This window comes from Staurois parvus, unplaced genomic scaffold (genome assembly GCF_062004578.1).
Source record: "Staurois parvus isolate SC_StPar_1 unplaced genomic scaffold, SC_StPar_1.0 ptg000154l, whole genome shotgun sequence".
Classification (NCBI taxonomy): Eukaryota; Metazoa; Chordata; class Amphibia; order Anura; family Ranidae; genus Staurois; species Staurois parvus.
Window position 1 is genome coordinate 20,156,016 of NW_028317950.1, and position 24,478 is coordinate 20,180,493.

A 24,478-nucleotide genomic window follows, 5' to 3' on the forward strand; every position below is an offset into this window, starting at 1 on the left:
CAGGGACTTCTTTCCCTGCATGTCCCAGGGCACGGGAGTCCATTCAAATGAATGGGCTCTTGTGCCCACGCGAATTGCAGCCTGCACAACCATACAGATGTGAAGCAGGGCTTAGAATTAGAGTGGGCATGTAGCATTTGACAAATCATTGTTTAGTATAGGTTAATGAACATACTAGAACACTTGGAAAATGTGCTAAATGTTGCCAGGGTTTTAAGAAGCGATTGATAAGGTTATGATGTTTATTGCTCATATGCTGCTGCTGGATCCGCACAAATACCTGTAGCCACACCACCTACACAGAGGAATGGGGGACTTGCAGGCGGGTGCCATTAGTTTTAATGGCACGCCGCCCGCACTGGAAATCACAACCGTACTGGGAACCTCGGTTCCTGTGCGGGCTGCGATTTCCCAAGTAGTGCAGGGACTTCTTTCCCTGCGTGTCCCGGAAAACGGGAGTCCATTCAAATGAATGGACTCTCGTGCCCACGCAAATTGCAGCCCACACAGATGTGAACCAGAGCTTAGAATTAGAGTGGGCATATAGCATTTGATAAATCATTGTTTAGTCCAGGTTATTGAACATACTAGAACATTTAGAAAATGTGCTAAATGCTGCCAGGGCTTTAAGAAGCGATGAATAAGGTTATGATGTTTATTGCTCATATAAGTGATGCCTAACAGATACGAAGACATTTAATATATACTGAAAATCACAAGGTACATACCACACGGACGCGTTCTAAATCCACCTCAGCGCGGCGCAGTTTCTCCCAGCAGTAGTGCCTGTTACATTTCCTCTTTGGGACTCTGCAGAATTCACCTGTCAACTCAAAGACGTCCTTTGTGATGGGACAGCCACACACTTCATCTGCTGGCACCTGATAACAAGACAGAAAAAGCAGTTGTGACTTCACTGGGTACTGATGTCAGCGTCATAGTGAAAAACTCTGAGCCTGCACCTCTAAAAACGAAGGCAGCACTATACAGTAATCATTTTATACAATTTTATGTTTAACCTCCTCGGCGGTATGATTCTTTCCGATTTTTTGTGCTGAAAGCGGTACCATTTTTTTGCATGGAAATATGTAGTTTTTTATTGTAGGCTGTAATTTTTAGGAATAACTCACTGAAATCTGTCCGAACAAGAGTCTATTAAACATTCTGGATATGATAAAATTTGAAACACGAAATCATAAATTATAATTTAATAAATAATCATAAAAAATAATAATATAATAATATTAAATTTAATTCAATAATATAATCAAACCAAAAACACTGAAATTTGAAATACAGAGGCAAATTCGCACATCGCTGAGCAAAGTCGCAAAATTGTTTTCAGTGTGTGATGACGAATTTCCCCACAAATCATTATCACTCAATTCTGCAAGTGGTTCTGATTTACTATCGCTGTTCTAAAACCGCTTTTGACGTAAAGGGACGCTTTTTGGACGCCATGGACTTTTCTAAGTTTCCAGGCAGAAAGAACATTCAAAATGCAGGCAGGGGACAGGACAAAGCAGTAGGGACAAAATGTATGTGAAATGCATTGAAATAGCAATGACAGCAAAAATGAAATTTTTTCAAAAATTCAAATTTCCCGTACATCCCGATGTCACAGGGAACAGAACACAGAAGGCGGATGCCGGCATCGGCCGGAGGAGATGTCCGGGGACGCTGGAGGGGACACATCGCGGGAGCGAAGGACAAGGTAAGTGCTGCAGGGACCCCCAGAGCAGCGCCACATGGTAAGCCCGAGTGTAGCTCGGGGTTACCGCTTTTGGTATAGAAATTTTACCCCGAGCTACACTCGGGAATACCGCTAAGGAGGTTAATAAACCCAAAATGTGTGCACCCAAAGATAAAGGTTCACAGCAAAATGACAAACATCATTAGGCCCCATCTGAACACAGTAAAACTAAAAGAAAAGGGAAATAATCATTGCGTTGATGTATTTAGTTCTATAAATAACTGGCTTTTCAACAAAGAGGGAGCATAGAAAAAAAAAAGCCTTAAAGAAATGATTGAATCCCAACAGTATCACATTTCTACATGCTTCTCTATTTGCTTTACTCTTTTTTATCTCATTTTAAACATACTTCCCACACTACAAGACAAGTCCTTTGTCTGTCACAAAGTAGATATCAGTTGAGCCTTCAAAGTTTATTATGTACCCAAATTAACTGCCAAACCTCCCTCTCCCCCTCTAAAAATCTGTCAGCTACTATGCTAATGATGTCTCCTACAGTGGAACTCAACCCTTCTATTCTTTACAGCTGAATATGGCATCATCTGTTCTCTACTTAAAGCGGAACTATACTCACCTAAACTCCAGCAACACGGTATCCCAGAGCTCCCTGTCTGGCTGCGGACATCTTCAATTAGGCTGCTTCCAGGTCTCACTTTCCAGCCACTTTCATTGGCCAGGCAGGGATGACGTCACTCCCACGCATGTGCGGGAGTTCCATCAGATTCGGCACTGCCGAATTTGTGTAGTGGGCTGCGTACGTGAGGCATACTGTACAGAAGAAGACAGGCAAGTAACTTTAATGCAGAAGAGACAAAGCATGTCTCTTTTGTATTAAAATTCCTACCTGTTCACCCTTTTTTATGTTTGGACCTAAAGTTCCACTTTAAATGTCCAGTGGCCATGATTCTGCATGTGATTAGCTATGACACCAGACATTTGAGGTCTGAAAAGTTCAGTTGAGAACTGACATAAGCACACTGGCAATAGTGACAGTTTTCAACAGAGGCCTGCCTTGATTTAACTGTTTTGGGATATAGTTAAAACAATTCTCCGAATTGGAGTATTGCAGATACTCTTTACAAATCCATCTTGCAGTAGTGTGACAAATAGCAGAATTTTCAACATATTTATATACACGTTAGCAAGGTGGAACATTTAACACGTCACAGTCTCTGTCGCCAATTCCACCAATCTTCTCCCCCCCCCCGTCCCACCCGCTGTCACTTGACAGCCTCTTAATTTATTCACAGTTTCCTGTGAATGAACTACAACTACCGTCAGCCATTGCATTTTAACCACTTCAAGTCCAGACACTTTCACCCCCTTCTTGTCCAGGCCAATTTTCAACTTTCAGTGCTATCACACTTTGAATGATAATTGCGCGGTCATGCAACACTGTACCCATATGAATTTTTAAGCATTTTTTGAGACAGATAAAACTTTATTTTGGTGGTATTTATTCACCACTGGGATTTTTATTTTTTTTTTTGCTATATAAATGAAAAAGTCCAAAAATTTTGAAAAAAAAAAAAGTTTCTTATAAAATTTTGCAAATAATCTTTTTTCATAAATCTTGGCCAAAATGTATTCAGTTATCTTTTTAGTAAAAAAAAAATACCCAAATTAGTTTATAACCAAAAATTATAATTTTTCAAAAAAATGTTTTTACATTTTCTATTTTTTTTTTAGATTATTATTTATGGGTTTTTTTTAAAAATACTGTCACCCTAGCAGTACAGTGTCACCATGGTGACACTGTACTACTTGTGGGGGGTGATAAAGATTTTTTTTTTTTTTTGTTTCTTTTACACTGATTGCTTTTACACCCATAAATGCTGTAAAAGCAATCATTTCTCCTTCTCTCTGGCTGCATTCTTGCAGCCATTGAGAACTACTGTGCGAGCTGTGATTGGTCACAGCTTGTCACAGGGTACAAGGCTGTTGTGAATAGCCTTGTACCATGTGACCTCTGTGATTATTCACAGATTTCACACGTAGTAAGCAATGATATCAGAAGTGACATCTTGCTTACACCTATTCATGTGATCACTGATTGGCCAATCAGTGATCACATGATTGGAACCTCACACAGAGGTCCCGTACAGCGATCAGTGTTCTGCTGTGCCTGGAGGACACAGCGGGCACCGGATCGCAGTGCCGCGCGCTCCCAGGGAGCACACAGTCCAAAATGGCAGGCGCCGTTTATGAACGGCAACTGCACTTCCACCTTCCGGCCGTTTATATACAACGGGAAGTGGCTAATGAACTACGGGGGGCGCTGGTGAGCACCTTTGTAATTCATTGATTCTTCCTGCTCTCAAGTAACTGCTTGCCTGTATTAGGTACAGGCAGACAGCTAATCTGATAGTCTGCAGGAACTCTGCATTGCACCCATGATCTGCCTTTTGCCTGCAAAAAAAAGTGCATTTATATTCTTTTAAGAAAAGGTGCATTTATCCTTTAATCCTTATGTTGCTAGCAATATTAAATAGATTGAAAGGTATATCATACTTTTATTTGTTATAAACTTTTGTTTGCATTTCTTCAGATACTTCCTGGATTCTATACCTAAGCAAATGATATCACACATCTCATGAGTCAGGAGGGGCTTTCTTAGCCAAGCACACCCTCCAACCTACGTGCCTGAGCTAAGGGCAGATGGATTCCTGGAAGTAAGAGCTATATCATCTGCCCTTACTCAATATGGCCATGGACAGAATAGGTTGGCGGTGTTTTTCAAGGTGATTTCTCAGCAAAATAAAGCATGCAGACATTGATGGATGAGTGAGTTTACTTTGAATATTAGAAATGTATTAGCCTTTTTGGTTTTTGGTGCTCAGGTGCAGTGTAGTTCTGCTTTGGTGATTGAAAAACATGCTTTAAAATGTTGATGTTACAGCAGGAAACAAAGCCTAACCTTGGGGTCTCGTGAATGTTCCGGACATAAAACTTGCAGACGCTTGCAATAGGTTTTACTCTGTGGGTTGTACACGTCACAAAAGAGACGGGTAGCTCTGTAAATGGGAAAACAAATATGTTTATGAACAACAAAACATAGCCAAAGAAACAAGCAGAGCAGTGATAAAAGGGGACTGCAAGGTCCAGTGAAGCAAAACATACCCTTCAATTCTGGTAGGGTACATTGATCCAAAGGATGTCTGGCTTTCATACTAGGAGAAAATGCACAACAGGAGAATTACTGATTCCCCAATATAACTAGAAACCTACAAAACCTACATATTGATTTTTTTAAATAGCAATTCTAGGCTCTTTTATAACATCAAATGCAGAAAAATTCCAGGAAGCCGTCTGTGGCGTTGGATCAAATAATTCTGTACTGAACATTCTTCTCTACGTTTTGACAGTAGGAAGCCTACATTGACATACATAGTTACACTGCTCAGCATTTGATGTTCACAATATACAAGATTATCATCAACAATGTTCTGCACAGAGGTGCCATGCTGACTACCAAACAGCCCTCAGCTTTCCAGCGGATGTTTATGTACTAACAGATGTAAATCACTCAAATCCGAAATCCATTGGTAAGTGTTAAAGAGTTTAGCTCTTTAATTGAAAACTTCTATGAAAAATAAAAATGTTGCTGTTCTGCTCCAGACATTCCTCCCCCCAGTCGTTCAGTCCTGGATTTCAGCTCTCAGCTCACCTTCGCCACACATAGAAAATACAATATAGAAAAAAGAAGAGAACAAGCTCAGGTGTATTTCCCATGTACCGGGCACATGCTTAATACAAACATATAGTGACTGGTCTATAGAATGCCTTCTTTCTTCTATCTGGTATTTTCTTTGAATATTGTTGGTGTTCTTCAGAATATTCTCACCTTGGCATAACAGCGCTCCATGTGCCTCAGAGCAACTTTGGGATTAATTGGATGGCCACATGACACACAGAAAATCTGAAGATCTGTGTCATCACTGTCCCCGTCATTGGTCTGTTAAACATAAACAAATAATTATGGTTAAACGTGTCTCCTTCAGGATTCTCCTTCTGTAAATGTCCTCCAGCGATTTAACAAAGATTGACAAATGGCCATACCTCTTCATCCTCTCGGATCTGCTGCTGTTTGGCTTTGCTGATTAAGGCTTCCAGCTCGTGAAAGCGACGCTCCATTTCCTGAAGCTTTGTTCGAGCTTGCTGCTGCTCTCTGCGGATCCGTTCCAGCAACTTCTTTCCTTGTTCCTCAGCAACGCATGGGTTCTGTTGCCACTGCTGGATGCGCTGTGGAAGGATCTCATAGATCCGACTGAAGACAAACATGAAGGAGAAAAAAACTTATAAGAAAATCATAGCAAGTCTAAATCCATTTTAAAGAAGAGCTTTGCTTTGCACTGTTGACATCATAAAAGGCAAAGCCTAGTATACTTACAATGGACACATTGGGGTTGATTTACTAAAACTGGAGAGTGCAAAATCTGGTGCAACTCTGCATAGAAACCAATCAGCTTCCAGGTTTTATTTTCAAAGCTTAATTGAACAAGCTGAAATTAGAAGATGATTGGCTACCATGTACAGCTGCACCAGATTTTGCACTCTCCGGTATTTGTAAATCAACCCCATTGAGTTATTTTTGCAGTGTTTACATTACATTATATCTGTGCTCTTTGTGACAACAAAGCAACAGGTTCACTTTATTCTTTGGACCCCACTTTATATACACACACACACACACACAAAATATATCCACTTTTCCTACGCCCCCCCTTGTTGGTCTGCCCACTGCAGAGCCTCTTCCTTTTATGTCATATAACAAAACTAGTGCTTTGTGACTAGCTCATTTATCTGCTACATTGGGTCAAAGGGATAGTTCTCAGATCTACCTGAGCTCTACAGTGAATCTGTTGTGTAGCCCCTTTTGGGATGAATATAGGGATTTGTAGATTAGCCATTAGAGAAAGCTTGCAAGGAGTAAGTGTCACTGTTGAGATTACATATTGCTTCAAAATAGGTCTGGACTGTTTCTTAGATACACAGAATATAACTGGATACTAACATTTATAGGTAAAGTTGATCCAGGGAATATCCGATTGCCTCTTGGGGGATCAGGAAGGAATTTTTTTCCCCAGCAGGAGCAAATTGGATCATGCTTTGCTGGGTTTTTTTGCCTTCCTCTGGATCAACTGTGGGTATAGGATTATAACTTTTTTTTTCCTATGGTTGAACTGGATGGACTTTTGTCTTTTTCTCAGCCAGACCAACTATGTAATATTGGCCACACAGGAATTGCAATGTTTTCAGTGAGCCGACCAACCCATATATTTGCATGGTCAGAAGGAACAGCCATTTCAAGCAGGAAGCAGAATATGTAAAGAGTAGTGCCGAAACCAAAAATTCAAAATGCACCTGGCTGAAAACCCGAAATGCGCAGTTTTTAAAAATGAATATATATTTTTTGGAAAAAAATACTTTGATAAAAAAAAAAAAAAAAATACGATACCCTAATTTTTTTGTAAAATATGAAAGAGGATGTTACAGCACATAAATACATACCCAACATGTCACACTTTAAAATTGCGCACGCTCGTTGAGTGGCGTGAAACTGCGGTACTTAAAAATCTCCATGGGTGATGCTTTAAAAATGTCTACAGGTTAGTAGTGTAAAGTTACAGAGGAGGTCTAGTGTGAGAATTATTGCTCTTGCTCTGACATTCGTGGTGATACCCCACGTGTGTGGTTTGAACACCATTTACATATAGGGGCATGGCCTATGTATGCGACCACCATTACGTACAAGCACGGGGGCATCTTAAACCTTTTTTTTAACATTTATTTAATGTTTTTTTTTTGTTTTGTTTTTTTTTATTTTAATCACTTTTATCCTTATCACAAGAAATGCATGCATCCCCTGTGATATAACTAATTAGTGACAGGTCCTCTTTATGGAGAGATATGGGGTCAATAAGACCCCACATCTCTCCTCTGCAATGTAAAGCATTGGATCAAAAAAAAAAAAAAAGCGTTGATCTAGTGCTTTAAAAAAAAAAAAAAAATTGTCCGGAACCGGAAGGGACATCGCTCCAGTCGTCTAAGGGCATAGAGATGAGTGGAGGCCATCTTTCCTTCACTCATCTCTATGTCCAGCGCTGGGATCGCTCAATGGTTTCTCAGGTAAGGCTGAGAACTACCGAGCGGTGGCCGGTGGCAGCAGAGGCGGGCGGGCGGCGGCAACGGTGGCGAGGATTTTTAGCACCTGTATCGTGTGCTATTTTTCATTTCGGCTAACGGCCCAAAGGGGTTTGTTTGTGTGTGTGTGTATATATATATATATATATATATATATATATATATATATATATATATATACACACATACACACATACATATATACACACACACACACACACACACACACACACACACACACACACACACACACACACACACACACACACGTTGTACAAAGAAATACATTTTTGAAATATTAATACATATTAACATTAACATTGAGTGTTCTACGTGCTGCGTTACATAAAACTATTAAAATAGTTTTTCACATTTTAGAACAGGGTGTCCTTTTAAAAAATTATGGACAGTCTTGAGGCACTTTATTTTAGAATGGGATGCCTCAAGACTATCCATAATTTTAAAGGGTGCCTTGACTGAAAAAAGGTTGAGAAACACTGACCTAGAGCAAACTAAATTTTAGAAAAAACAAATATTTATGGATCTCCAGCTTTTAAGGCTTTAGGGAACAAGGGTGCTAGAGCTATGCGGTTTTAAAACTATCTAGGATTTGGTTTAGTGGTCTTCTTCAACAAACACACGAATGGTAGCCTATACAATAGGGAAAGCTGCAAATCTTTTACTAGAAAACAGACTAGTGAAAGTAGAGAGTTGTAATGTAGGCCACTGCACTCACTTGGCTGCCAGCTTCATGCCGCAGTCATCAGAGCAGTACTTAGAGTTGGCTCGCGCTGGCTGGACACAGCTTGGCCCCAAACACTGGCGTAGTGATGAGTAATCTCTGTTTTCCAAGCGCTCTGAATGCTTGGCCTTATCCTTGTGCCTTTGCTTCTGCTTGTGTCTCTTGTACTTGTCATCCTTCTAAAGGATACATAAAACAATGAAAAATATTGAGCATATGACAAGGTTAGATCAGGACATTGAAAGCACAATACAGTGAAAGCACATACTGTGCAGAGGTTGTACAACAATCAAGAAATGATGTGTTGGCTCTACCACATGCTGCTTCATATTCCTACCAGGCTGGTTAAACAGCTTGAATATATTAAAGCAGTACTAAACCAAAAATAAATATATTGCAGCTTACCATTCCTTAAGTGTGGTGGCTGCATTAGATTTCTTTTTTTTCCCGGCTTTTTTTTCCCCTTTATTTTTACCTGGTGAGCTGACAAGTAATACACTTCCTGTTTTAGGGAGTCGCCTCTGAATGGAGGAGCAACAAAGACATCTCTGGACAGCAGCACTGTCAGTCTGTAGAGAGGGTAGGGTTAAATGTGACTTAGAAATCTGAACACTGATGAAAAAAAGAAGACAAGGGCGCACTCTCATCGTGCATTACCGTGGTATACCTCGTGTTTATTAAATAGACAAATGGATGTATACTCACAAACCAACGAAGATAAAAGCAGAATATGTGGTCCGCAATACCAGTCACACAAATGCTGTGTCCTTTTATCTTCCTTGGTTTGTGAGTATACATCCATTTGTCTATACAATAAACACGTGGTATACCACAGTAATGCACGACGAGAGTGCGCCGTTGTCTTCTTTTTTTCATCAGTGTTCAGATTTCCCGATCTTTGAAGGGCAGCACCTCTTCGTCTGGCATCCTGAATTTCTTTTAGTCTGCATGAGGATTGGAGCGCTGGTTTCGTTTGTCTTTTGGATTAAATGTGATTTAGTTGGACTTCACTAAGAAATTAAAGCCAAATTCCAAGTATACCATTTTAAACAGAGCACTTTTTTTGGGGATAAAGGTTATACATTAACAAATAAAGTTGACCATTGTAAGCACCCATGTCAGTAGGACATAGTTTGTCTCACCCTCTACCTGGAACTTTTTTTGGAAGCTTGATCATAAAAGCTAAAAGATAACAGATTTCCAGGCTAAACCACCAGGTAAAAATAAAGAAGAAAAACCTAAAAAAAAAAAAGAAGACTAATACAGCCACCACATCTAAAAATTGGTAAACTGAAATACAATACATTTATGTTTTGGGGCTTAATACCACATTAAAGTGTATCGAATACTAAACTGTTAAACAAATATGTTGCTGCACATGTAATGTCAAAAAGTTGCAACAATGTTACCTTTTCCTGCACACTCTGGAGACTACAAGCAGCTCTGCTAGAGCACAGTGTACTGGCACATTCTGCCATAGTCTCCACAGCAAGACTAGGATATTCAGTTGCCTCTGAAGCAAACATCCACAGGAAGTTCATACAAAGAGTCAACAGGTGATGCACAGTGCAGGGAAAGAAAACATGAACAAACTAGGGGAAAACTGTACTTTATTAAAGCAGTAATATAAGCAAACATTTATTATATTGTGGCTTACCAATTCTGTTATGTGATGGCTGTATTGTTTCCTTTTTTAGGCTTTCTTCTGTTTTATCCCAAAAGGAAAAACATGTTTGCTGTAACTGATTAAAAGTATTAGCTGGAGTTCAGCTTCAGTGTGTTACTGTATTTAAAACTACCAGTACATCTAACACTCTGACAATGCTGCTGTCAAAATCTGCTGCCTGTGCTCCTTCATCCAGAGTGGTGCCTGTATATTACAGGTGTGTTACTGGCCAGTTTGCCAGGTGAAAACAGAGGGAAAAAGCCTAAAAAGAAAACTGATGCAGCCACTACATCTAATGATTGGTAAGCTGAAATACATTTTTGTTTTTTGTTTTAAAAAGGAGAAGTTTGGGGTGCATTGAAAAACAAACACACATACTCACCTCCATGCTGCAACATCAGTCTAAATGCTACAACTGTCCCTGGCCCTCTCTAAACTTGAGAACTGAGCAATCACATGACCGCTGATCACTCAATTCTTGGTCAGCTCTGAGCACAGAGCACAGCTCTCTGCTTTGCACCTCCAGTGCTCACTGGAACACCGGGCTGGAGAGGTGGCAGGCACAGCTGACTTTGGCTCTCAGCCGAGTGCTGAGAGCCAGAGCCAGTTGCAAATTGGGTTCTGGGTGGATCATGACAATATGGTTGCAAGCCTTCCAGAGCCTGGAGCATTGTCGGCTGATTCTGGGTCACAGGGGGGCACAAGTAAAGCTTTGGCCATACTTCTCTTTTAACAAAAAATATTGCAATCCTGCTCTTCTTGTTTCATACAAAACTAAGGCTGACTATACATAGGATTGTTTTTTTGTGATCAGCCAGCAGGATGATCCAAAAAACATACGGATTCTCCCATCCACACGAGCTGGATGGTGGAATCCTCCTCACTGTGCTACTGTATTCTGACAGCAGGGACTCCTCAGCTGTCAGAATACATCGATCAGTACTGCAGACGATTAGCTGCAGGCACTGATCAAATGAAAGTTTTCCAACAGTCCCATTAGAGAATCCTTAGATCGACTTCTCTTGAGTGAGAATGGCCATAGATGGATCGGAATTCAGCCAGTCCCTGCTGAAATTGCAATTCATTTATGGTCAGGAATAGTATTCTTTTCCAAGAGTTTAATTCTAATTTAATCATGATCGGTTGGTAAGTTTTGCCTGATCTATATGTTTCGTTTTTTATTCTATAAAGGGAAAGTCCATCCCCATCCTACAGTCTGGTGGGCTGAATCTGCTGCTGATTTCTTACAGCTCTAGGGAACTTCAGCAACAAGATCTTCCTATCATAGTCTGTGTATGTGAATATCATATTCCTTGATTTCACCTTGCAATCTTCTTCCTCCTGCAGTAAATGGGTGCACAACCTAAAACACATGAAGCAGGAAAGGTGGGGCAAGAACCAGGGATAAACATGTGTAACCAACTGGTAAGTACACCCTGGATTTTGGGGTTCCTACACTCTACAGCAGAGTGAAGGCATTTAGGAGGTGCCTACTATTTACAGCAAGTATCATTTAGAATTTTTGACCACTACAGGTTCTCTTTATGGCAAGTATTTCTCACAAGAAGAACACAACTTAAAGCAGCTCTAAAATGATATAATGGAACTATAGAGAAACTTACGCCCAATTCCAAAATGTCTTCTTTCACGTCGACACACATTTGTTAATCATATTATAAAACAAATGCAAAAGCCCCATTAGGAAACTGGAACCCCCTTTGTAATGGCCACAGCATATGTGTATAGCTGGGAACCCAAGTACAGAGATCTCACCATCAAACTTCCTGAGAGGTTAAATAAACAATTAGGTGATTTAAATCTCCAGCACCTACAAAAAAATGAAATATCAGTTTTGGATGAACCAGCCCTTTAAATTTTATAAAAGCATAACAAAAAATGCCTTTACATGGGCATTATTACTGCCAAATTTTGAAAAAAATCACATACCTTAGTTAGCCTACATGCATACTGGTAAAGGGAGTACATGTGCATTGCTTTTTTGCTTGCATAGATCACTTCAAATGGTAACTCCATGATTAACTCCAGAAAGAAATATTCTGCATTAACAGTGTCCCTGTCCTACTACAATAAAAAACACTCATCTTCTGATGCAGATGCCGCTGCATTACTCCCTGTAACTCAGAAATTCTAAAGAAACCTTAGCACTGGAGATTTCCTGATCAACCTGATCCACCGCTGCCCCAAATGCTGCAGAGATGGGAATCAATTAGAGTCTATGGAATTCCAATGTGCATGCGCCAAGGTGAAGAGAAGGTCTCCAGTGCACTTGTTTCTATAGAAACACGATTGCGGAGTTGTCAGTCATCCTGCAGCAGCTTGTGTCTGAAGGGGAGTATTTTTTATTTTTTTTTTTAAAGCCAGATGGACCCTGGTAACAGGGTATATATTTTTAGGGATTGTAATGGAGTTATCCCTTTAAAATTGTTAATCTTTATTGAAAAAACAGGTTACCTGTACACAGGAATGTATATTTCTTGGTGCAAGTTCTGGACTTTTTGTTAATGAGCTATTCCAGGCGATAAGTGAACCCACAATCTACTAACTGTATCCAACAAACACCACGGCTGTGTTAAAATCAAAAATTTAAATGGATTTACTTTAATCTGTGTTCTCTGCAATACATTGCAACCAGAATCTAGAAATCACCTGAAAGGTTTGCTGAGAGAGCAATTCATGAAACCAATTGTATGCAATATCCAGTATATATGCTTTCTGCATTCTAGCTTGAATATGCAGATAAAGCTTTTCTTCATGTCATTATTGGTTCTACTTGACTGATTCAGGGCAATTCTGCTACCTTACCACTGGAAGGTGGTATGTGGTCTTCGTTTTGCAAATTGACATACAAGTGAACCTGTACTTCAATACTTCACTGGGTTTGATTTACTAAGGGAATATACACTGTTCACTTTAGGTTACAGTTTGCAGGAAAATTTTCCCCAGAACTCAGCGAATGAGGTGAACTTCTGCTGACTTCCGTCATCCAATCACGTGCAAGCGCAAATGTTTTTTTTTACTAGCATGTGATTGGATATTCCTTGCAAATGTGAAATTTCACCACATTCACTAAGCTCTGGGGCAAAATTTCTTGCAAAGTGTACAGCCTATTTGTCTTTAGTAAATCAAAGCTACTGAGAAGAAGTGTGCATATAAGAACTTATGGCTTTTCTCCAACTTTTCTAATCTGGATACTTGTTCGTGGTCATTGATTGAGAAAATAATGAAGCCAGAAGATCAGCTTAACAGCTGAGGTACCTAGCACTTTCAGAAGCAAAATTTATCTTAAAAAAGGATTACTGAAACCCATGGTTAGCATGCCCAAACACAAACATGGGGCAAACACAGCCCTATCAGTGTGCCTGCACTGTTGGTGTTCAATCAAAAATCCTTAATAAGGGGGAGAAATGGGTCCCATTTCATAGAATCAAAGCCTGCATGCCGTCTCAGGCTCCACTGTTTCCAAGGAAGATGAACGCAAGGTGGAGTGAATGCCTTACTTACAGCTTGTCAACTCAACACATTCTTTCAACCCAAGCATCAGTGGAAAACAAAGTATGTTTTCAGAAAGTCCACAGATGCCCCCTTTAACCAAACTGTGTGCATAGGATGTTACTCACTGTAAAAACTGCACCTAATATTGGTAACAAAGATTGGCTGCAAGAGATTTTCCAGAATTCAGGAAAATGTTCCTTACCAACAAGGAGCATGGGATCAGTTACTTTACATCCCATAGACGGCCCGTTGTTAGAGCTCACTGACGCAGTTCCAATGCTAACCAAAAGTTGGCCTAAGTATGGCCAACTTAGGCTTCCACGAGGCAAAAACTGACATACCTTTTTGTCTGACTTCTTCTCGCGTCTCTTAACGTGCTTTACTTTGACGGCTCTCTTCCTCAGCACAGAGTCGAGAAATGGCGCGTCGTCTGTGTCACTGAGCCATGGCTGCAGAAACACAAGTCTTATTATGAAAGTTCTACAGCTAGAGCTATCTCCATCTACTCCGAGCAAAGTTCAGTTACCAAGTTGTGGTCATCGAAAGCTCCTCCAGCACACAGTTCTTGCAACAGTTCTGGATCCAGAGGAAGGTCGTCGTCAGAGAGAGATTCGGCAAGGCTGGGCGGTTCTGGGGTATCCCTAAACACTGTAAGTTCATCGTCCTTAACACGCAGCATTTTCTGAAGACAACCCATAGCAGATGTATGAGAAGATTATTATCGGGCAAACAGCAAAGTGGAGTAAAACACACCAACCAATCAGAAACTCACAACAGATGAAATCCCCTAGCTGATGGATTGTTCTAGGCCGATGCCTTCCTTTTTTGAACTTTTCATATAATATGCTCATATTTTATTAGAGGAACTTCAGTGCATTCTGGCCTCAGAAGCCCACCAAAGGTCTTCAAATCCTTGAGTGGGTCTCATTGGAAAAGCTGTTTCAGCTAATCAATGGGATTAAAATGTGGGGACCCCAGCTGTCAGCAAAGGGCAGGCTATATGCACAGACCTTCTGCTTTCTAGCTGAATATGGAAAACCTCTTGAAGGCATCTTATTATGCAAACAGCTAAACTGGCCTTTTTTACAGTGTGGGGCAGGTGTTAAATGCAGAGAGAAAAACAACGCTGACATGTCACTCACAAGGCAAAGCTCACGCAGTGACACTCTTACCCGTGCTCTCACTTGACACTGACGTAAGCGGCACTTTTGACGGATCTTGTTGGGGCCTCCAAACTTCTTCATGTCTCTGCAGAAATCACACTGTCCACAATCCTCGGTGCGGCTGCAAGATTCACACTCACCGCACATCCTTGCAGAACGCTTAATTTGTTGCTGAAATAGAAGGAACACATATAGGACAGTTTAATGCTTTGTGGGAGAGTACAGCACACTCCTGGGAGTAATACCTAAAAGAGTTCAGAAACAGAGGCACTGTTACCACCTGCACTTGGGTGTATAAACTTTTCTATTTAAATTATTGCAATTTAACCATTTCACATCTCACACCCCACATGGACCAGAGCAATGCCTACATTTCTGCTATGGGCTATAACATTGTTATTACATAAAGTGGAACTTCAACAAAAAGAGGAAGTTCCGCTCTTTCTCCTCCTCCCACCCTCCTGTGCTATAGTTGCATATTTTGTTTGGGGCGGGGGGCTCCCACTTCTGCTCAGATCTCCTTTTTACACAGATTTGGTAAATCTAAATTTGATTGTACAGAGAGTGTACAATTCGATTGTTTTGTGTATAGTCGGCTTTAGAACTGGCATTGGAGAGCTGCAGTGTCAAAATCTGCGATCATATCAAATGAATTATAGATCAATGCCTTTTCTTTGAAATCACAAACACTTTCTTTTTCTCAGTAGTAACTAACTGCTCTATAGATTCTCCCTAAAAAATACCATCCACTTTTCCCCCTTTCCTAAGTCTATGTTAGACTTCTAAACCCCTAATTACATCCCCAACACCCTTTGCATTTATTCATAAAATGCATGCACTGGAATGTGTACTCTCTTTCACACACTTGCCTAACACCTACCAAGTGTTCCTGAGTACTAGAGGATATACCATGAAAAAGGGACAGACTCTAACCTAATGAATACCAAAGTATTTGTATGCCTGTCAGTTTTCATTCCTGTGACTTATCAGATCAGTGTATTATCATGTGGATATATGTGCTTTGTCGCATCCCTGGTGCAAAACACGTTAAAAACAAACGTCTCTGAGAATTGTGAAGTTATGAATTAGCAGATTTCATCTAGAAAGTATTCCATATACAGTTAGGTCCATATATATTTGGATCCAGGCACAATTTTTGTTTTTTCAGGTATTTACCAAAATATATTCAAGCTATAGTTATATAATGGATATCAGCTGAAATTGCACAGGTTTAACATCCAAATTGGAGGAAGGGTTTAGGAATTACAGCTCTTAAAGCGGAGCTCCACCCAAAAGGGGAAGTTTCGCTTTAAGCCTTTGTCCCTCCGCTCCCCATTAAGGATTAGCACCTTTGGGGAGCGGGTACCCGAATTTGACAGGTACCCGCTCCCACTTTCGCTGCGTTCGCCTAGGGTATCAGAAGCGGAGGTTGTCCTCCCCCCATCCCTCTCTGTAGTCTTTTGGGACACGTGACAGGCCCCAGAAGACTACGGGGCCCATTCAGGAAGTGCAGTGCTTCTCGCACATGTGCAGTGGGCACCCGGCTGTGAAGCCGCAAGCTGTCACAGCCGGGTGCCCACACTGAAGATGCCGAAGCCAGGGAGAGAAGATGGCCGGTGAAACCAGCGGTGGTGAGGACACCGCTGGACCGTCTGTATTTTAACCGTTTCAATACCGTGCAATTTTACACCTTCCTGGCCAGGCCGTTTTTCAGGTTTCAGCGCTCTCACACTTTCAATGACAATTGCGCGGTCATACAACACTGTACCCAAACTAAAATTTTATCATTTTCTTCACACAACTAGAGCTTTCTTTTGGTGGTATTTAATCACCGCTGGGGTTTTTATTTTTTGCTAAATTAACAAAAAAAGACCAAAAATTTTGAAAAAAAAACACATTTTTCTTTGTTTCTGTTATAAAAGTTTACAAATAAATAATTGTTCTTCATAAATTTAGGCCGAGATGTATTCTGCTACATGTCTTTGGTGAAAATAACCCAAATTAGGATGTATTTTTTAGTTTGTAGGAAAGTTATAGAGTTCACAAACTATGGTATAGATCTGAATATTGATCAATCCTGAAGTACTGACAGCCAATCTAATTTCTTGAGGTCCAAGAATGTCAGAATAGTACAGATATCCCCCAAATGATCCCTTTTTGCAGAGTAGACAGTCCGACGTACTTCATAAGAGGCATGGCGAGTTTTTTGAAGTTGTATTTTTTTGTCATAATTTTTCCGAAAACGAAAAAATTAAAAAAATTATTTTCACTATTTTTTTTTTTACATACGGTCACCAGTGCAGTACAGCGTCATCATATAACTGGCATGGCGGTGAACAGGGACACTGACTGGTGACAGTATGAAAAAAAAAAAAATAATAATAATAATAATAATAATAATAAATATGTGTATATATATATATATATATATATATATATATATATATATATATATATTTAATTTTTTTATTATATTTAATTTTTTATTACATTTTTTTTTATTTTTTTTAAGATTTTTTTTTCATATTTTACTATGACCAAAGTAGTACAATGTTACCATAGTAACATTGTACTACTTTGGGGAAGTGATCAGTATTTTTTTTTTTTTTTTTTTACACAATTTGCTTATAGCAAAGAATTACTTTGCTATAAGCAAGCATTTACCTGAATGAAATCGATTCATTCAGCTTTTTTTTTTTTGTGCTTAGCTGTGATTTGGTCACAGCTAATCACATGACATGTGCATGTGATTAGCTGTGACCATTCACAGCTAGGCACTAGTATACAATGGATGGCATCATGAATGAAGCCATCCATTGTATACAACTGTCATGTGACCTGCTGTGATTGGTCACAGCAGGTCACATGGTACCAGCAACGGGAGCCGGTACTCGGATCTGTCATCGGCCGTGTCCGAGGTGCACGGCCGGTGACAGATCGCACTGCTGCGCCCCTCTGCATTAGCGCAAACTGCGCATGTGCGGGAGCACGCCAAATGGCGTGCACCCGGAGTGCAGAGACAGTTTTGAAGCCACCAAATGGCCATTGGCCGGGCGGCTAATGGTTAACAGTCAGCAGCTACAGTTTTTGTAGCTGATGACTTTTTTTTTTTGCAGGTGGAACTCTGCTTTAAGAGTAGCCATCCCTCCTTTTTCAAGGGACCAAAAGTAATTGGACAATTGAATCAAAAGCGGTTTCATGGCCAAGTGTGGGCTACTCCATTATTTCTTCATCAATTAAGCAGGTAAAAGGTCTGGAGTTGATTCTAAGTGTGGTATTTGCATTTGGAATCTAGTGCTGTGAACCTACATCATGTGTTCAAAGGAGCTGTCCATGCAAGTGAAACAGGCTATTGTAAGGCTTCAAAAACTAAACAAATCCATCAGAGAGATAGCAGCAACATTAGGAGCGGCCAAATCAACCGTTTGGTACATTCTGAGGAAAGAAGAATGCACTGGTGAGTGAGCTCAGCAACATAAAAAGGCATGGACGTTCACAGAAGACAACAGTGGTGGATGATCACAGGATCCTCTCTATGGTAAAAAAAAACAAAAAAACCTATTCACAACATCCAGACAAGTGAAGGACACTCTCCAAGAGGTGGGCGTATCATTGTCAAAGTCTACAATCAAGAGAAGACTTCACGAGAGCAAATAGAGGGTTCACCACAAGGTGCAAACCATTCATAAGCCTGAAGAATAGAAAAGCCAGATTAGACTTTGCCAAAAAACATCTAAAAAAGCCAGACCAGTTCTGGAAAAGCATTCTTTGGATGGATGAAACTAAGATTAATCTGTACCAGAATGATGGGAAGAAAAAAGTGTAGAGAAGGCTTGGAACAGCTCATGATCCAAAGCACACAACGTCATCTGTAAAACATGGCGGAGGCAGTGCGATGGCATGGATGGCTTCCAGTGTCACTGGGTCATTGGTGTTTATTGATGATGTGACAGAAGACAGAAGCAGCCGGATAAGCTCTGCAGTGTTTAGACATATACTGTCAGCCCAGATTCAGCCAAATGCAGCAAAGTTGATTGGACGGCGCTTCACAGCACAGATGGACAATGATCCAAAACACACTGCAAAAGCAACCCAGGAGCTTTTGAAGGAAAAGAAGTGGAATATTCTGCAATGGCCGAGTCAATCAGCTGATCTCAACCCAATCGAGCATGCATTTCATTTACTGAAGGCAAAACTAAAAGGGAGAAAGACCCACAAACAAAGAACAACTGAAGACAGCTGCAGTTAGAGCCTGGCAAAGCATCAGAAAGGAGGAAACCCAATCTTTGGTAATGTCCATGGGTTCCAGACTTCCGGCAGTCATTGCCAGTAAAGGATTCTCAACAAAATATTAAAAATGAGCATTTTATTTATGATTATATTCATTTGTCCAATTACATTTAAGCCCCTGAAAATGGAAGGACTGTGCATAAAAATGTTTGCAGTTCCTAAAATGTGTACTTGATATTTATGATCAACCCCTTGAATTAAAGCTGAAAGTCTGCACTTCAAATTCACTTGGATTGTTTCGTTTTAATTCACTCTGTTGGCCTACAGAGCCAAAAGAATGAAAATTGTGCTTGTGTCCAAATATACATGGACCTAACTGTAAATAACACCATACTCAAGCACCTCAAGTTAGACATTATAAGTTGGGAACCAAGCCAAATTTTGTTTAGACAAGCTCAGATTGATGGTTGTGCTATCAGCAGACCGCCTATGAAACAAGGGCTGCCAGCCAGCCAATATCCATATATCAAACGTTCTCCATAATAGAATAACACTGTGTGCATCAGTGTGCTGATAGAAAAGTTTGTATGTAGACATAAGTATACTGCATCTCTGGTAGAAATGTTTGTAAGTGGGCATATGATTGCTTTTCTAAAAACAGATCATTTAGTATGTTCTTTATATGGGTACACTAGAAAATCTCCTCATACACTTCTTTGCATGAAAGGTGTCTCTAAAATTTAAGTTCGCTTTAGGGCCTGTTGATGAGCTTTTGTTTGCATCAGATGGGTTGTGCATTCCCATACAAGTCTATAGGAATTCAAAACTCACTTAAGGCCAGGCAAAAGCAGATCAGAAGATCAAAAACACCTGTGAAAAAATTCTGAATGATCCCAGAATAGGATCAAACTGATGCCAGCAACACAAGCCCAAAGCCTGTTGACCTGTTGGCCATTATAAACATACAGTCAAAGCTGGTTTAGACCTAGGGGCGGACTGACCATTCGAGCACTCAGGTACTGCCCGAGGGCCCGGGGTCAGTAGGGGGCCCCATGAAATGCCCCTGGTACCTTTTATAGGCATTTTTGGGTGTGCTTTGAGTGTGGGCAAGGACACAGGGCCCCTATTGCCCGGGGGCCCCATGAGTTGTCAGTCCGCCCCTGTTTAGACCTATGTTTTGTTTCAGGGTGACAATGTTACTGCTTGTGAATTTGATTTTAATCAGCTTTGATTTTGCCTTTTCATATTTGGGTGGGCTTTTTGCATTAAATGGTATAACCTATAACTCTACTAAATGTGCCATGGTTTATTTTTTCAAAAAGATATAATGATTACCTTGCTGCCACTGCTGGTGCTATTCCTCCTCTTGTCGCTTTTTATCACCTCTTCGTTCTCGTCCCTCTCCGTCTCTTTTTCCCTATCCTTGCTCTTCTTATGTCGGTATTTAATCTCCAAATGGGGATATTTGTCTGGAAATATAAAATTTACACTGTACACCAAACTGCAATTTCTCAGCAATAACATCGCAATAACATCACAATAACAGTCTTTATCCAATCTCCCTTAAGAGACAAAAAGAAAAGACGATGAAAAAAAACAAAAACTGTAGCCTAGATCTTTTAAAGGGCAGCTTCTATTTTGCTGATAAATTTATATAACGTTTATATTGCTACACTGGCCATTTCGTACTTTAAATCCCAGGTAAAAAGGCATATGAACAAGGAAAACTGCCCTTTAGAAAAAATAAGGCCAAAGGGTCATCATCAGAAATCTAAAACTACAAGGAATGCAATAAGAAATGCAAGAGCATGATCAGGGCAGGTAAAATAGATTTTGATAGACACATTGCAGTAGAGAGCGTAAAAGAAAAAAAAAAATTAGCAATTTATTTTCAAATATATTAACTGTAAGAAGGCCATGTCAGGACATACTGGCCCCATAAAGGATGATCAGGGGAAGTTGGTCACAAGTGACAGGGAGAAGGCAACAGTATTAAACACATTCTTCTCCTCAGTCTATACAAATGAAAAAGGAAGGGTATAATAAACAGGAGAGCAATGTTAGTAACGTTGTAATGAATGTACCCTTGTACCCTGACAGAAACCAATGTTCAAAAAAGACTAGAAGACTTCACGTAAGCAAATCACCAGGACCAGATGTCTTACACCCAAGGGTTCTCAAAGAACTTTGTCATGTTATAGCCAGAACACTATTCCTAAGGACAGCTTACTGACTGGAATGGTACAAGCAGATTGGAAAAAAGCAAACATGGTACCAATATTCAAACTACCTGGAAACTACAGACAGTCAGCATAATATCAACAGTATATAAACTATTAGAAGGAGCGATAAGGGACCATATCCAAAAATTTGCTAATGAAAAATAGTATTATTAGTAGTAACCAACATGGATCTATGAAGAACGGTTCTTGCCAGACCGACCTTTGAGGAGGTGAGCTGTAATATTTACAAAGGAAGGCCTTTGGATTTTGCTAAGGCATTAAATACAGTACCCTAAAAATGTTTAATTTACACAATAATGTATTTTGGCATGAATTATATTTTATGTATTTAAATAGAAAACTGGTTGCAGGAGTACAACCAGAGGGTGGTGATAAATGGCATATTTTATTTGGTACAGAGTGTTGAGCCGGGAACCCCAGGCTTCTGTCCTGGGACCAATTCAGTGTAATTTGTGCATAAACAATATTGAGGTGGGAATAAATGTTCACTCTCAGTGCTTGCTGAGCATGGAAATAACATCACAACAGGATATAGCAACATTACAAAACGATTTTGTTCAAATAGGGAGGGTGGGAAGCTATGTGGCAGATGAGGTTTAATATTGAAAAATGTAAAGTAATGCACATGGGAGCTAAAAATATGAATACAAGTTACTCGCTAAGGTGAGAACCTCTGGGGGAATCAAGAATGGAAAAGGATCTGGGGGTCCTAGTAGATAAATTTAAGAATAGCATGCAATGCCAAGCTGCAGAAAGCAAGGCTAGCAGGTTACTAGCATGAATTAACACCTTTCCGCCCGGTCTATAGCAGATTGACAGCTGGGCAGGACACTCGCCGTTGTGACTGGGCGTCATATGACGTCCTGTCAAAATGAGCCACTTACTCGACCGCACGATCTGTCACCGGCTGTGTCCACGTGACACAGCCGATGACATATCACTACACCGGCCCGTTGCCAGTGTCATGTGACCGCTGTGACCAATCACAGCAGATCACATGTCAATTGTATACAATGGATGGCTTCCTGTCATGCCATCCTTTGCATACAATTATGTTGTTAGCTGTGACTGGTCAAGTCAGTCACATGATACAGACAGGGACAATCACAGCCCATCTGTATCATGTGATCAGCTCTGCCCAATCACAGCTAATCACAACAAAATACTGAATAAATCAGTTTCATTCAGTAACAATGATTGCAAATATCAATGAAATACATTGGTATTAGCTATTAGCAATCATAATGTGTAAAAAAAAAAATAAAAAATCCTGATCACTTGCCCAGAGTACTTCAATGTTACTATGGTAACATTGTACTGCTTTGGTCACAGTGTGTTCAAAAATAAAATAGTAAAAAAAAAAAGAAACATTGGAAAAATAAATAGAAATTCAATTATTATTATTATTTTCACCAAAGAAATTTAGCAGAATACATTTTGACCTAAATTTATGAAGAAATGTTATTTATTTGCAATATTTTATAACAGAACCGTAGAAAAGTGTGTTTTTTTTCAAAGGTTTCAGGTGTTTGTTTTATTCAGCAAAAAATAAAAAACTCAGTGGTGATTAAATACCACCAAAAGAAAGCTCTATTTGTGTGAAAAAACTGATAAAAATTTAATATGGGTACAGTATTGCATGACCACGCAACTGTCAAAGTGCGACAGCGCTGAAAGCTGAAAATTGGTCTGGGCAGGAAGGAGGTATAAGTGCCCGGTATTGAAGTGGTTAAAAAAGGTATTTACTCAAGAGATAAAACTATAATTCTACCAATTTACAAGACTCTGGTTTTGCCACATATTGAGTATGCTGTCCAGTTCTGGTCACCCATCCTCAGGAAGGATGTGCTGGAATTGGAGATAGTCCCGAGAAGGGCAACAAAACAAATAAAGGAGAAGAAGAGGCATTAAAAGGGGAATCTTCATATGCGGACTGTGGCATTGGAAGGAAACTATTTAACCTAAAGGTCTCTAAAGAAGACATGCAGCCACGCAGTGAGGTTGGACAAGAGGTGGTTTCGATCTTAAACCGTACAAAAAGGTTCTTTACCGTTAGAGGGGTAAGGGTGTGGAACTGCCTTGCACAATAGGTGGTGTCAGCAGGGAGTGCAGATAAATTAAAAGAACTTCTAGATGTGTTTCTTAGCAAACAAAATTTACTGGGATATGGAAAATGGTAGTGCCATACGCACACACACTCAGGCTGAACTAGATGGACCAGTGTCTTTATTTAACCAACTATGTAGCTATGTAAGTTTGACATTTTTAAACGTAATCATATCATGTATCTTACAACACCCATAGCTTTACCTATACATTCATGTTACACCAGTTGTACAGCGTTTCTAATTATGAATGTGCAGTACCACAAGCACCAAAGTTAGACCCAGTGCATTCAGTAATAAGTATCTTGTATCCATATTGGACTGATAAACCCCTCTCCTTCTGTGCAATACACATCAGTGTGACGACACCTGTGCATATAGTACAGGAGGAGGAAGCATTTCTAAAATCAATCCCAAATCACAACATCAGAACATGACTATAAAGAGATACTTAAAAAAGCGTTAAGCATCGTTTTAATCTTCTTTAATTCTTTAAAACAGAAAAAAAAAATCTCTTCCTTGCAGTATTGAGGCATTGCACTGCTATAATGCCTCTCAAAATCCCATTTCATGCATTTGGCTTTCCCCAGAATTCTGGGTTTTAGGCACCTTTTGTGCTAGGGGTTCTACTTTTAGGAAGATATTCTCCAAGGTTCATACTTAAAGGGACACAGACAACGTAGCATTGTTGAGATTTTATTTTTCAACAAAAGTAGAGCTTCACTTAAAATGCAAATCTGCAATGTCATCCCCCATTTTTCTATTGCCACAAGTTCAGTTAGAATCAATCACTTATAGTCTCATTTGTTAAGATATTCTTACTAAGAACTGGAATAACTTACTTCTCAGCCACCAATCAGATCAAAACCTGCCCTTGGAGCCAAAATCTAATTCTAATAAAAAAAAAAAACACAGCATA

General features: G+C 39.9%; 1 protein-coding gene across 2 annotated transcripts in view; it reads right to left on the reverse strand.

Annotated features, from left to right (window-relative positions):
- CXXC1 (CXXC finger protein 1) overlaps positions 1-24,478 on the reverse strand; it is a 34,215-nt gene that overhangs the window by 3,864 nt on the left and 5,873 nt on the right. Inside the window, exons 4-13 of one of the 2 annotated variants that reach the window (XM_089675183.1) lie at positions 20,547-20,680; positions 14,991-15,152; positions 14,345-14,500; positions 14,160-14,267; positions 8,634-8,818; positions 5,813-6,020; positions 5,598-5,708; positions 4,874-4,923; positions 4,671-4,767; positions 729-881 (exon numbers count right to left, since the gene is read on the reverse strand). In XM_089675183.1, the coding sequence (XP_089531309.1) occupies positions 729-881; positions 4,671-4,767; positions 4,874-4,923; positions 5,598-5,708; positions 5,813-6,020; positions 8,634-8,818; positions 14,160-14,267; positions 14,345-14,500; positions 14,991-15,152; positions 20,547-20,680 (1,364 nt within the window). The remainder of the gene's footprint in view (positions 1-728; positions 882-4,670; positions 4,768-4,873; positions 4,924-5,597; positions 5,709-5,812; positions 6,021-8,633; positions 8,819-14,159; positions 14,268-14,344; positions 14,501-14,990; positions 15,153-20,546; positions 20,681-24,478) is intronic. The other variant, XM_089675184.1, reaches the window with a different exon arrangement.